General features: G+C 43.0%; 1 protein-coding gene and 1 long non-coding RNA gene across 5 annotated transcripts in view; one reads left to right on the top strand and one right to left on the bottom strand.

Annotated features, from left to right (window-relative positions):
• Nucleotides 1-14,804, top strand: part of LOC139040003 (uncharacterized) — a 29,931-nt gene that overhangs the window by 7,311 nt on the left and 7,816 nt on the right. Inside the window, exon 2 of the long non-coding RNA XR_011493541.1 lies at nt 14,414-14,664. This is a non-coding gene — a long non-coding RNA (uncharacterized lncRNA). The remainder of the gene's footprint in view (nt 1-14,413; nt 14,665-14,804) is intronic.
• PRPSAP2 (phosphoribosyl pyrophosphate synthetase associated protein 2) overlaps nt 10,361-14,804 on the bottom strand; it is a 48,184-nt gene continuing 43,740 nt past the window's right edge. For all 4 annotated transcript variants that reach the window (XM_070482268.1, XM_044744880.2, XM_044744881.2 and 1 more), the window contains 2 exons: nt 14,470-14,616; nt 10,361-11,109 (listed from right to left, as the gene is read on the bottom strand). In XM_070482268.1, the coding sequence (XP_070338369.1) occupies nt 10,951-11,109; nt 14,470-14,616 (306 nt within the window). In that variant the 3' untranslated portion in view covers nt 10,361-10,950. The remainder of the gene's footprint in view (nt 11,110-14,469; nt 14,617-14,804) is intronic.

Below are 14,804 nucleotides of genomic sequence, written 5' to 3'. Positions count from 1 at the left end.
CATATGGTCTATCCTTGAGAATGTTCCATGTGCACTTGAGAAGAACATGTATTCTGCTGTTTTTGGATGGAGTGTTCTATATATATCTACTAAGTCCATCTCATCTAGTTTTTCACTTATTTCCACTATTTCCTTGTTGACTTTCTGTTTGGATGATCTATCCATTGATGTTAGTGGGGTGTTGAGGTCCCCTACTATTATCGTGTTGCTGTTAATTTCTCCTTTTAGGCCTGTTAATAGTTGCTTTATGTACTTTGGTGCTCCTGTGTTAGGTGCATATATATTTATAAGTGTTATGTCCTCTTTGTGGAGTGTCCCTTTTATCATTATATACTGCCCCTCTATGTCTCTCATTGCCTTTTTTATCTTGAATTCTTCTTTGATATAAATATGATATAAGTATGGCAACATTTGCTTTCTTTTGTTTGCCACTAGCCTGGAGTATTGTCTTCCATCCTTTCACTCTGAGCCTGTGTTTGTCTTTAGAGCTGAGATGTGCTTCCTTGAGGCAGCATACTTTTGTGTCTTGTTTTTAATTCATCTTGTCACTCTTTGTGTTTTGATGGGACAATCCATTTACATTTAGAGTGATTATTGATATATGAGGACTTACTACTGTCACTTTATCACTTGTTTTCCAGTTGTTCTGTATTTCCCTTGTTTCTTGTCCCATGTATTTCCAACTGCCAATTCAGTTTGGTGATTATGATGGTTTTCTCATTATTTATCATTTGTGTTTCTGTTCTGATTTTTTGTTTATTGGTTACTGTAAGGTTTGTATAAAAGATCTCATAGATTAAATAGTCCATTTTCTGATAGCCTCTTTTTTTCTAAAATTTTATTTTTCCTTTTTCTCCCCAGAGACCCCCCGGGACATAGTTGTATTTTAGTTGTAGGTGCTTCTAGTTGTGGTATGCAGGATGCTGCCTCAGCATGGCTTGATGAGCAGTGCCATGTCCATGCCCACTATCTGAACCGGTGAAACCCCAGGCTGTTGAAGTGGAGCACGTGAACCTAACCACTTGGCCACGGGGTCGGCCCCTCTGATAGCCTGTTATTTCCTTAGTCTAAGAAGGTTCTGTCCCCTTCCTCTTCCCCATCTAAGTTATTGTTGTCACAACTTATTCCATTTTGTTGTGAGCTTCTGATTAAAATGAATTGATTATAGTTATTTTTGATGTTTTCCTTCCCTTTATCTTTAATATTTTAATTGTTTGCTAGCCTGTTCTAATAGCTGAAATTTTCTGATTTTGTCTACTTATCTCCTTGCTCAAGGCTTTTGAAACCCTTTTATTTTTTCTCAGGTGTGAGGGCCTTCTTGATCATTTCTTGTGTGTGTCTGGTGCGGGATGGTGGTGATGAACTTCCTCAGCTTTTGTTTATCTGGGAAAGGTTTTATTTCTCCACGGTATCTGAAGGATAGTTTCACTGGGTAGAGTATTCTTGGCTGAAAGTTTTTGTCTTTCAGTATTTTGAATATATCATGTCAGTCTCTCCTAGTCTATAAGGTTTCTGCTGAGAAGTCCACTAAAAGCCTGATTGGCGTTCCTTTGTAGGTTATTTTCTTCTGCCTTGCTGCCCTTAATATTTTTCGTGTGTCATTGACTTTTGCCAGTTTTACCAATATATGCCTTGGAGAAGGTCTCTTTGCACTGACGTAATTAGGAGTTCTGTTAGCTTCATATACTTGTAATTCCAGCTCCATCCTCAGGCTTGGGAAGTTTTCAGCTATTATTTCTTTGAAGAAGCTCTCTGTTCCTTTCTCCCTCTCTTCCACCGCTGGAATATCTATAATCCTGATATTGCATTTCCTAATTGAGCTGGATATTTCTTGGAGGATTTCTTCATTTCTTTTTAATCTTAATTCTCTCTCCTCCATCTGCAGCATGTCTACATTTCTGTCCTCTAAATTACCGATCATGTCTTCCATAATATCAGCTCTGTTTTTTAAGGACTCCCGATTTTTCTTTATTTCATTCATTGTGTTTTTCATCTCCAACATTTCTGATTGGTGTTTTCTTATAGTTTCAATCTCTTTTATGAAGAATTCCCTCTGTTCACTAATTTTATTCCTGAGATCACTGAACCGTCTTTCTGAGTTTTCTTGTAACTCATTGAGTTTTTTAAGATAACTATTTAGAATTCTCTGTCATTTAGATTGCAAATTTCTGTCACTTCAGAATTGATTTCTGGGTCCTTGTCATTTTCCTTCTGGTCTGGAGCATTAATATACCTCTTCATGCTACATGAAGTATGTAGCATACTTTCATGTAGTAAAGGGGTGGACTTTTGCTCTCACATAGTGGTAGAATCTTGTCGCAAATTCCACCTGCCAAGATGGGGGGGTGGGCAGGAGCTGTGTTTTCTGAGCCTGCTGTGACCCCTGGCATCTGTGCCTGTCCATTGAAAGTTGTGCTGATAGGGCCTGTCTGCGTTTGCCCTCTAGCCACTGCTGCTTCATGCACATAGGCACAGATTCTTGGGCAGGGATCCCCTGCTCTGGCCAACTGGCCAAACTGGTGCACCAGGCGGGAGGGTGGAGAGGGGTGCTTTCTTTCATGTGTGCAATCCCATGCACTCCCACTCTGCATTCCCTGTCTGCCCACCTGGGCTGCTCAACTTGTCTTGGATGTCCCTGAGATTGCTTAGCCACCTCAGTGTGGAGCGTGAGGAGCATACCCACAGGCTGGGAGGCAACACCAAGAGTGCAAGCATTCCTGCAGAGGGCTGCCTTTCCTACTTCTACTCTCAGAGTTGAGTGCCGGCCGCCATGTGAGGTCCCACGCCCTAGATCACTGCCACTTAGGGAGGGAGAGGAGATCCCCTTACCTCCTTCTACTGCCTTCTGGGGGGTCCAGCACCCCCACCTTCAGACGTATGGCTGTGTGGATCTCTCAGACATCTATTGTGTTGTGTGAATGTCCTCTGTTGGTTTATGAATGTCCTTTTTGTTGTATTTTATGGGGGAGAGACTAAGGGAAAAGCTCCCTCTGCCATGATGCTGACGTCACTCTCCCCTTTTGCCTATTTTTTAATAGAGTGGTTAGTTTTATTGCTGTTGAGATGTATGAGTTCTTTATATATTGTGGATATCAACACCTGATCAGATATACGGTTTGCAAATATCTTCTTCCAATTGTTAGGTTGTCACTTTGTTTTGTTGATGCTTTCCTTTGCTGTGCAGAAGTTTTTTAGATTGATGTAGTCCCATTTATTTTTCTGTTGTTTTGCCTGTCTGGTCAGACATGGTACTTGAAAGTATGCTGCTAAGACTGATGTTGAAGAGCATACTGCCTATGTGTCCTTCCAAAAGTTTTATGGTTTCAGGTCTTACATTCAAGTCTTTAATTCATTTTGAGTTAATTTTTGTGTATGGTGTAAGATAATGGTCTACTTTCATTCTTTTGCCTGTGGCTGTCCAGTTTTCCCAACATCATTATTGAAGAGACTTTCCTTTCTGCATTGTATGTTCTTGGCTCCCTTATCAAAAACTAGCTGTCCATAGATGTGTGGGTTTATTTCCGGGCTCTTGATTCTGTTCCATTGATCTGTGTGTCTGTTTTTTATGCCAGTACTATGCTGTTTTGGTTACTATGGTTTTGTAGTATATTTTGAAATCGGGGAGTGTGATACCTCCAGCTTTGTTCCTTTTTCTCAGGATTCCTTTGGCTATTCAGGGCCTTTTTTGTTCCATATAAATTTTGGGATTCTTTGTTCTATTTTTGTGAAAAAATGTCATTGGAACTTGGATAGAGATTGCATTGAATCTGTAGATTGCTTTAGGAAGTATGGACATTTTAACTATGTTAATTCTTCCAATCTAAGAGCACAGAATATCTTTCCATTTCTTTGTGTCTTCTTCAATGTCTTTCAACAATATTTTAAGTTTTCAGGGTACATCTTTTTGGTTAAATTTATTCCTAGGTATTTTATTCATTTTGTTGCAATTGTAAATGGGATTGTATTCTTAACTTCTCTTTCTGCTACTTCATTGTTAGTGTATAGAAATGAAACTGACTTCTGTATGTTGATTTTTTATCTTGCATCATATTCATTTATTATTCCAAAAGTTTTTTTGTGGATTCTCTAGGGTTTTCCATACATAGAGTCATGTCATCTGCAAATAGTGACAGTTTCACTTCTTCTTTTCCAATTTGGATCCCTTTTACTTCTTTTTCCTGCCTGATTGCTCTGGCTAGGACTTCCGATACTATGCTAAATGAGTGGTGAAAGTGGGCATCCTTGTCTGATTCTTGTTCTTAGAGGGATAGCTTTCAGTTTTTCTCCATTGAGTATGATATTAGCTGTGGGTTTGTCATATATGGCCTTTATTATGTTAAGGTACTTTCCTTCCACACCCATTTTATGCAGAATTTTTATCATAAGTGGATGTTGTATCTTGTCAAATGCTTTCTCTGCATCTATTGAGAAGATCATGTGGTTTTTATTCTTCACTTTGTTAATGTGGTGTATCATGATGATAGATTTGTAGATGTTGAACCATATGTGGTCCCTGTTATAAATCTTGCCTGATCACAGTGTATGATGTTTTTAATGTATGTTGTATTTGATATGCTAGTATTTAGTTGAGGAATTTTGCATTGATGTTAATCAATGATATTGGCTTGTAATTTTCTTTTTCTGTCTTATCCTTATCTGGTTTTGCATCAGGGTGATGGTGGCCTTGTAGAACAAGTTAGGAAGCCTCCCCTCCTCTTCAGTTTTTTGGAAGAGTTTGAGAAGGATAGATATTAAGTCTTCTTTGGATATTTGGTAGAATTCATCAGGGAAGCTGTCTGGTCCTGGACTTTATTTTTTGGGAGGTTTTTGATTCCTGTTTCAATCTCCTTACTGATTTGGTAAGGTGATTCGTTCCAGTACTATGTTGAATAGAAGTGGTGAAAGTGGACATTCTGGCCTCATCCCTAATCTTAGAGGAAAAGCTTTCAGTCTTGCACCATTGAGTATGATGTTTCATAAATGGTTTTATTATGTTCAGCTAGTTTCCTTCTATTCCTAGTTTTCTGAGTGTTTTTATTATGAAAGGGCTTTGGATTTGTCTAACACTTTTTCTGCATCAATTGAGATGATAATGTGGTTTTTCTTTCATTCTGTTGATAGGATGTACTACATTGGTCAGTTTTTAACTGATCATGGTGAACCGTCTTGCATTCCTGGCATAAATCTCACTTGATTATAGTGTATAATCCTTTTAATATGCTACTGAATTCGGTTTTCTAGTGTTTTGTTGATGATTTTTGCATCAATATTCACACGGGATATTGATCTGTAGTTTTCTTTTCTTATAGTGTCTTTGTCCGGCTTTGGTATCAGGGTAATAACTGGCCTCACAGAATGAGTTTGGAGTGTTCCTTCCTCTTCCTTTTTTTTTGAGAAATTTGAGAAGGCGTGGTGTTAGTTCTTCTTTAAATGTTTGGTAGAATTTGCCAGTGAAGCTAATCAGGTCCAATTCACCAGTGAGCCATCAGGTCCTGGGCTTTTCTTTGTCAGGAGATTTTTGATTATTGATTAAATCTCCTTACTAGTTATAGGTCAGCTCAGATTTTCTATTTCTTCATGATTTACTCGTGGTAGGTTTTGTGTTTCTAGGAATTTGTCCCTTTCATCTAGGTTACCCAATTTGTTGGCATACAATTATTCATAGTACTCTCTTATAATTCTTTTTATTTACTTAGAATCAGTAGTAATGTCCCCACTTTCTTTTATGAGTTTTCTAATTTGAGTCTTCTCTCTTTTTCCCTTAGTCCATTAGCTAAAGTTTTGTCAATTTTGTTGATCTTTTCAAGAACCAACTTTTGGCTTCATTGATTTTCTCTATTGTTTTTCTCTATTTCTGCTCTAATCATTATTTCCTTTCTTCTGCTAGCTTTGGGGTTATTTTGTTCTTCTTTTTCTAGTTCTTTAGGCTGTAAAGTTAAGTGATTGAGTTGAGATTTTTTTTTCCTTGTAAGAGTTTATAGCTATAAATTCCCCATTAGCACTGGTTTCCCTGCGTCCCATAAGTTTTGTTATGTTGTGTTTTCATTTTTTATTCATCTCTAAGTATTGTCCTATTTCCCGTGTGATGTTTTCTTTGATTAATTGGTTAAGAGTGTGTTGGTTAATTTCCACAAGTAGGGTGTTGAAGTCTCCAATTGTTATGGTAGAACTATTTCTCCCTTTAATTCTGTCTGGTTTTACTTCATATATTTTAATGGTCTATTACTAGACATGTAAATGTTCATAATTGTTATGTCTTCTTGTTGTATTGAACTTTTTAACACATAATGTTCTTCACTGTCTCTTACAGCAATTTCTGGGTGTTTTTTTTTTTTTTTTTGGTGAGGAAGACTTGCCCTGAGCTAACATCTATGCCAATCTTCCTCTACTTTTTAGTATGTAGGCCGCCAGTACAGCATGGCTGCTAACAGAGCAGTGTAGGTCTGCACCTGGAAACTGAACCCAGGCCACTGAAGGGGAGCGTGCTGAGCTAACTACTAGGCCACCAGGGCCGACCTGCAATTTTTGTCTTAAAGCCTATTTTGCCTGATAGTACTTTAGACACCCTGCTCTCTTTTGGTTACTATTTGCATGGAATGTCTTCTTCCATCTTTTCATTGTCAATCTATTTGTGTCTTTGGATCTAAAGTGAGTCTTCTGTAGATGGTGTATAGTTGAATTGTTTTTTTAAAAAATCCATTCTGCCAATCTTTGTCTTGTAATTGGAAAGTTGAATTCATTTATATTTAAAGTAATTATTGATAAGGAAGGACTTTTGTCATTTCGTTGTTTTCTATATGCCTTATAGCTTTTTTGTCCTCATTTCCTGGATTACTGTCTTCTTTTGTGCTTAGTTGATTTTTCACAGTGAAACCTTTCAATTCATTTCCTACTTCCTTTGGTATATATTCTATAGCTATTTTTCTTTGTAGTTACCACTGGGCTTATATTTATCATCCTAAGGCTATAACACTCTAATTTGAATTTATGCCAGCTTAACTTCCATGACATACAGAAATTCTGCTTCTTTAACAGCACTGTCTCCACCCCTTTCAGCTGTTGATATCACAAAATTAAACATTTATACATTGTGTTCCCCAACACATAAACTACTAATTCTTTTAAATCCATTAGGCTCTTAAATTATGCAGAGAACAAAAATGTGGAGTTACAAACCAATGTTACAACAATACTAGCTTTTAGATTAATAACTGTTTCTTAAAATATGTTAGTCTCTTAAATCAAGTAGAAGACAAAAAGTGGTGTTAGAATGCATTGTTACGGTAATAATAGCTTTTATAATTACCAATGTATTTACCTTTATTGAGATCTTTATTTCTTCAGACAGCTTTGAGTTATTATCTAGTATCCCTTGATTTCATCCTGCAAAACCACCCCAAGCATTTCTTCCAGGGTAGGGCTAGTGGGAATGAACTCCCTCAGCTTTTGTTTATATGGGAATGTCTTAATTTCTCCCCAACCTTTGAAGGACAGTGTTGCCAGATATAGGATTCCTGGTTGACATTTTTTTCTTTTACCACTTTGTCTCAGCCCACTGCCTTCTGGCCTCAAAGTTTCTGATGAGAAATCTACTGATAATCTTACTGAGGATCCCTCATATGTGACAAGTCACTTTTCTCTGACAGCTTTCAAGATTCTTTGTCTGGCTTTTGACAGTTTGATTATAATGTGTCTTGGTGTGGGTCTCCTTGAGTTCATCTTCCTTTGAGTTCACTGAGCTTCTTGGATATTTATATTCATGTCTTTCATCAAATTTGTGACGTTTTCAGCCATTATTTATTTCAGATTCTGTCTCTCTCTCTTCTCCTTCTAGAACAACTAATGTTGTTTTCACAGGAGTCAGCCAACCTGAAACTGTCAGGCACAAATGTTACCACCCACAGACTAGGCAGGCAGGCTGGCCACTCAACAGTGTTCAGATTCAGATCCAGGCTCACAAATGGGCCAAGCCAAGGCCTTCACAGAGTGCTAGACCTGCTCCCGGCTCTGCCACACACTCCAGGTCACAGAGGGGGAGCCTTTAGTCAGAACATGCAGGAAATGATTGGAAGAAGGAAGCTGCATTCTGAATCCTAGCTTGAAGGGTCACCTTGTTTAGTCATCACTTCAAGGTGGAGCCTTGAAGGTAACACAGAAATTATGAGAACCAAATTAGCAGCATTCTGGCACACAGCAAGGGCTGAACTGGTGTTTGTTTATGCTTGCATTCATTCATGCTCCTTGTACTATCATCCTGTGTTCTTGATGCCCTGAGAGCACTGTTCCAACCCATATTTGTCTGTCCAGAGTGATAACGTCACAATAACCAAAACTGTTAACTATTAGCCTTTTTTCTGTTACAGAATTTCTAGGTTCAACTCCTTATATTTTTGGCTTAGTGGAAACAGTAGTTTGGAAGGTCAACAAGACTTCTCTGGCTGAGGAAAAGCCTACAATACACAAAAATCTCGTAACCATGGTTTTCTCTGGAAGAGGAAGTGGGTGGTGAGGGTCTTGGGTGGAAGGGAGACTTCCGTTTCTGTGCTCTTTGGCCCTCAGAACCCCACTGTGCTCCCCACCACATGGCAGAGCCCAACCTCCTCCATTTGCCCCTCAAGGGTCTCTATCCTGAGCCCCACCTCTGTCTTCCCTCCTCCTGCTCCAGCCACATCAGGCTACGATGTGACAGCCCACACACCGGCATCGCCACACCTCACAGCCTTCACTTGTGCTATTCCTTCTCCTTATTCTCTGCCTCCTCTCCTTCCTGATCCTCATATAGCTGCCCCTTCTCCATGCCCCTCAACTCTGCTAACATTTGTGACCAGAGGGTGCCTGGGTCTCAACCCCCAGCAGCTGGTGGATTCTCTCAGGTGTCCATCGTCACCTCCGTCCAGCTAGCGCAGTGACCACAGGCCTCTGTGGGTCTGAAGAGTCCTAGCTTTGCCATACGTTCATCAGCCAGAGGAAAACACTCCTGTTACACTTTTTTTTCACTTACTGCTCTTCTGTAAATTTGGCTTTTCTTCATGAAGGATGACACATTAAGAAAAACCACGCAGGCAAACTTCAGTGAACACAGCCACCAAGAGGAAACTTTCTCCTGAATGAGCTCAGTGATAAGATAGTATCAAAAGGGGCAAAAGATGGGGAAAAACTCACACACAGCAGAGTCCTGAGATGTGAGCCTCGCTCAGATGTTTCTTCAGCCCATTTCGGAGCATTAATGTGCGAGTCCCGAGGGACAAAGCCCGGCTCCCCTCAGGTGACACCTGTCCCCCAGGCTCTTCTTCTAAACGTGGCGACCGTCAGAGGATGGCAACCTGCAGCTGACCAGAGCGGGACTGGCCAAGGCAGCTGTCAGCGCAGTATTTCCTAAGCCCGTTGAGGAAGACCGTACATTCCCATCTCTAGGAACAGGTTTGCAATAAGCAAGGACACGTTTCCAAGTGGACAGAGCTGTCATTAACGGGATTAGAAAACCTGGTCGGGGGCACTTTTCTCCCAAACTCGGTCCCCTCATTAGTAAAACGAGGCGGGGTCTGGCAGGGGGCTGGGCACTGCCGGTGCAAGGAGTGCAGAGGGGACATCCAGGAGGCCACTAGCACCCGGGGCAGCCACTGGAGTGGGGCCCTCAGTGCTTCTGCACACACAGGGACCCAGCTGCACCAGGCACAGCTCCCGAGCTGCTCTCTGGGGGGAGCCAACAAACCCTGACACGGCAAACAGCAGGTGATTGATCTTAATTTTGTGCTAAGTCAACAGCTATTTTATTCCAGATTCTTATATACACAGGCAAAAAGTGAAAGTTTAAGGTTTTTGGAAGAAAAGGTAATCTTTTTCTTTCTGAGAAAGTCTTCATTTTATCCTCCATGAATTGGATGGGACTGCCACCACGTGACCTGAGTGGAAGGACATGCTGGCATAACTCACGGGATCCCACTGTTCCACAGACATAAAGTCTAAGGTGCAAGGTTGGAGTTCTGAACTCTAAACTCTAAGACTATACTTAGATGCCTGACATCGACAAGGGTGACATCACTTGACCTTCGTGACGCCCCTCCAGCATCTCCTCCCCCAGAGCATGCAGTGGTGCATTTGTTTCAGGAATGGCTGAGCTGTTGAACAGGGAGCAGAACAAAACCGTGCCCAGATGCGGACGGCAGCTCACGCCAGCTCGATGACCTGCCCCCGGCGGCCCACGGCCTGGGACTCAAGGCCTCTCCATGTCAGTCAAATGACACATCAGGAAGGTGCAGAGAACTGGACAAACAGAACAGGGACCATCACATCCTGAAGAGGCTATCGCACCCTCCCGACAAGCGGCAGAGGAGAAAACAAGCTGATGAACATTTCAATATCCACAGCACACATATTCAGCTTTCACTTTACTTTAGTTACAAAACAAATGCCTGAACACAAGTTCAGAAAAAGCACACCAGCACAGTAAGTTTTTATTCCTTCTTCTGTTACAGAAAATAAATAATGGTCACGTACTCCACATGCTCGTCTAGAAAAGCTTTTCTAAACGTCCCTGACTGGATCCCCCGGGAGACTCTCGCTGTTCCACGGCAGCTTTCACACAGACTGTTGGACTCTATTAATTTTTTAAGCACTTGGGCTCCAGCAACTTTGGAAAAAGGCTGTTTGTGAGCTTAAAAATCTTATTCTAAGTTATATTTTAAATAGTTAAACTAAAAACAACCAGGTCTTAACTTATTTTAAGAGGAGAATATAGTTTTTCTTTTATAAAAATTGCCCAAAAAACTCATAAACACCCAAACCGACAGAAAAAGTTGGTCTATCTCCATAGGAATTAACAAGAAAAAAGGAACAGAACACACGCAGCCCCTGTAAACAGACCCGCTCAGGCAGGACCCCGCCCCGCACTCATTCCTCATTCTTCCCTTTCCAGTTTGGCCCTCGGGAGTCTTCCGAAAGGGCAGCCGCTCAGTCGTCTAAGCCGATGTTCCTGAAGAGGTAGGACATGGACTCCCCGTTGTGAATCCGACGGATGGCTTCCGAGAGGATCATGCTGATATCCACGGTTTTAATTTTGGGGCACTGCAGCTTCTGGATTTCATGTGGAATTGTATTGGTAACCACCACCTGCAAACCAAGAGAAAAAAACCAAAAGCATCATAAAACCACGGAGCTTCCTGGCTTGATTTGAAAGTCTGATATACTCTCAAATCTCTGAGGGCAGGGGTGTACCGCACGTGCAACAATGTTCTCAGTCAACATGAACGCTTGCCGTGTTTCTCAGGTCAAAATTGGATAACCCTACACCCATTAGCACAGCTACAGGCAAAAAGACAGGGAACAGTAAGTGTTGGCAAGGATGAGGAGAAAGCGGACCCTCGTACACTGCAGGTGGGGTGTAAAATGGTTCGCCTGCTTTGCAAAACAGTCTGGAGGTTTCTCAAAAGTTTAAACATAGAGTTACCATAAAACCCAGTAATTCTACTCCTAGGATCACACCCAAGAGAACTGAACACATATGTCCAGACCAAAGCTGGTGCACGAATGTTCATAACAGCACCATCACAACAGTCACAAGGCAGAACAATCCAGACCTCCATCAATTTAGGAATGGAGAGACGAAACGCGCCATATCCATACAATGACACATTCAGAATAAAAGGAATGAAGTGGGCCGGCCCCATGGCTGAGTGGTCAAGTTGGCCACTGCACTTTGGTGGCCCAGGGTTTCACTGGTTTGGATCCTGGGCACGGACACGGCACCACTCATCAAGCCATGCTGAGGCAGCGTCCCACATGCCACAACTAGAAGGACCCACAAATAAAAATGTGCAGCTATGTACTGGGGGCTTTGGGGAGAAGGAAAAAAAAAGAAGATTGGTAACAGATGTTAGCTCAGGTGCCAATCTTTAAAAAAGAAAAGGAGTGAAGTACTGAGACGTGCCATAAGATGGAGGAACACTGAAAACCTTATGCTAAGTGAAAGAGGCCAGACCTGAAAGACCGCTGCTGTCTGATCCCACTGACGTGAGATGCCCAGATTGGGTAAATCTGCAGAGACAGAGGCGGATGGTGGGGCTGGGGGCTGCGTGGATTGAGAGGGAACAGGCATGACTGCTAAGGGGCATGAGGTTTTTTTTGGGGTGATGAAAATGCAATAAGAGTGATTGTGGTAATGGCTGCACAGCTCTGTGAATATACTAGAAACCACTGAACTATGTATTTTAAACGGGTGAATTGTACAGTATGTGAATTATATCTCAACAAAGCTGTTACTTTAAAAAGTTATTTGATAAAAATCAAAAAAGGAGAAGCACTTTTCAACAGTTACAAATGGGAAAAAATAAAAATTCTCAGCCTTCTTAAAAAAACGAGGAATGGGAGTAATTTTTTATTCTTACTTATAATATATACCCCCTATTTCCAAAATAAGCCTCAAGACAGCTGATAATAAAGAGGCGCACACAATGAGAGGCTGAGAGAGACGATGAGGAATCATCAGAACCAGCACCAGGGATGCGAACACCCAGCCTCAGGTGATTACTGGGACTCCCCGTCCGTATTCGATCTTCCTGGTAACACTACAGTAAATGGAGACATGAAGGGCACACAGGTCTCATGACCCGCAGAGGACAGTTCCCAGAGGAAGAGCGCCTTCCTGCTGGCATCACACAGGCTTTCTGCGTCAGCGCAGTCAGTGCGAGGGCCGACAGGCAGGCCGCAGCGCTCCGTGCACAGCGCGCCGTGGGGGCATCACTGGGGGCGTCACAGCGGCCCCGGGGTCAGTTTTCCTCACTAAAAAACCGCTCTCACTGAGGAATGACTTTTCCAAATTTATTCTAACCACTTTTTAAAAATAACAGCTTTACTGACATACAATTCACATACCACACAACTCTCCTCAAGTGTACAATTCGGTGGTTTTTAGAACATCAGAGCTGTGTCCAATATCTTCCAGAAAAGAAACCCCATACCCACCAGCTGTGGCTCCTTATGCCTCATGCCCCAAAGCCCCGGGGACCAAGAATTCCTGTCTCTATGGCGCCTGTTCCGGACATTTCACTCAACTAGCTTTAGCTTAAAAAGAAACCAAGGAAAACTCTCCAACCCTGGATTTCCCAACCCCAAGCGCTCTGGACTGGCCCCTGCTCTGACGGGGAACCGGCCTCTCCACTTCTCCCCCGCCAGCTCCTCACACGTGGACTCTGCCAGGACTCGTGCATCGATCGTACCTTTATCATCTGTTGGGCGACCACACTTGCCTGTAAGTTCCTAGGGAAATCCTTAGCTTCTTAACCAGAGTGAACACAGGACCCCTGTTTAGCCCTTAGTTACTAACCCGACTCCCCACGAAGAGTATCAGTGACAGGGCTCCCAGGGGCGCAAAGCACCGACGCGGCAGCCTCCCCAGGGAAGAGCTCCGTTGCCAGACCGCGCGGGCCCTGCTGGTTCCGCGCCCCCCATCTGAGCCCGCTCCGCTCTCGGGGGCCTGGCTCCAGCAGCGCCGTCCACCTTCCTCTGGTTCGCTCGTGCTGATCCACCCACACAGCACCCGTGAGAAGCCCGCCTAGTGCCACATGGACAGACCCGAGAGCCGCGCTGGGCCTGAAGTCTTCTGGCTTTACTTAGTATACGCGTTCTGTATGGCTGATTTCGCCTCCTTGAACGCTTTTAACGTCATTCCTGCTTCTCAGTACGTTTTGACCAACTCAGCGAGGAGGCTGCGCTGACGTGAGCACGCAGGTCCAGCCTTCTGTCTGCGCTAAGGCATCTGGAACCCATCAAAGCTGATAAACACAGGGCCCGGCTTAGGGATGTCTACCGTTGAAAAGTAAAAACCCAGGACTCGCAGAAGTAAAAGGAGTTGGACTAATTCAAGATTCAATACCCAGGAATATGCAGAGGACAGCACTTCTGTTTTTTAAGAGATAATAAAAATGTGATTTATACAGTCAAACCTCCTAGCTGGGCTCCGCCATCTGGGGCTGGAAAAGCACGGTGAATAACGCTGGACAGCCTCGCTCAGCCGCACCTTAGGAAACTGCCCTGTTTGCCTTCCTTTGCCAGTTTCATTCCAGGGGCATCTGTACCAGGGAGAAGGCTGGGCTTTGGCGTCAAGCAAACTAAGGTCTGAACCCAAACACTGAGCCCAGGAGCTGTCTGATCTTAAGAAGTCACTCAACTTCCCTGATGCCCGATCTCTCATCTCTCTAGAAGAAGCGCTGACGCGGACCCCGTGGGCTGTGATGGAGCACTGGGCAGTGCCGGCGTAGACAGTGTGCTCCGTTTATCAGAGTTACTAAAGCTACTATTACCAGGGGCTTATAGAGACAGAGGCTTATAGTGAATGAAACACAAACATAACCCATGTTTGCAAACCATTGTTCAGTGCAAAATAGCTCATCCTTCTACCTATCCTCTGTAACTGCAGATGAGGCGGTGCCCGAGCGGCAGAGCGGCAGCCCGCACTGGGCCTGGCTCCGGTACCTCGTCTATGGCAGATTCTTCGATCAGTCGGGGAGCATCTGAAGACAACAAGCCATGAGTCGCCATCACGAAGATCTTATATGCGCCTCTTTCCTTCAGGGTCTCTGCCGCAGCCAGAAAGCTGTCAACATCATCGATAATGTCATCCTGTCAAATTACAGATGGAGCAAAAGGTACATGAACACCTTCACAAAGGTGGGTTTAGATGACTAGGAAAAAGAAAGGGTCGGACTAATTCTACTATGACAAATTTGCTGTTCCATTTTAATGTGTCCAGACAGCTGGTCACACGGGCTTGTCACTGTGCTCCCTCTGCATTCCCTCCAGGCCTCTCA

This window comes from Equus asinus, chromosome 13, assembly GCF_041296235.1.
Source record: "Equus asinus isolate D_3611 breed Donkey chromosome 13, EquAss-T2T_v2, whole genome shotgun sequence".
Taxonomy (NCBI): Eukaryota; Metazoa; Chordata; class Mammalia; order Perissodactyla; family Equidae; genus Equus; species Equus asinus.
Note: the sequence above shows the minus strand (reverse complement) of the source record. Positions and strands in the feature narration are given on the sequence as shown.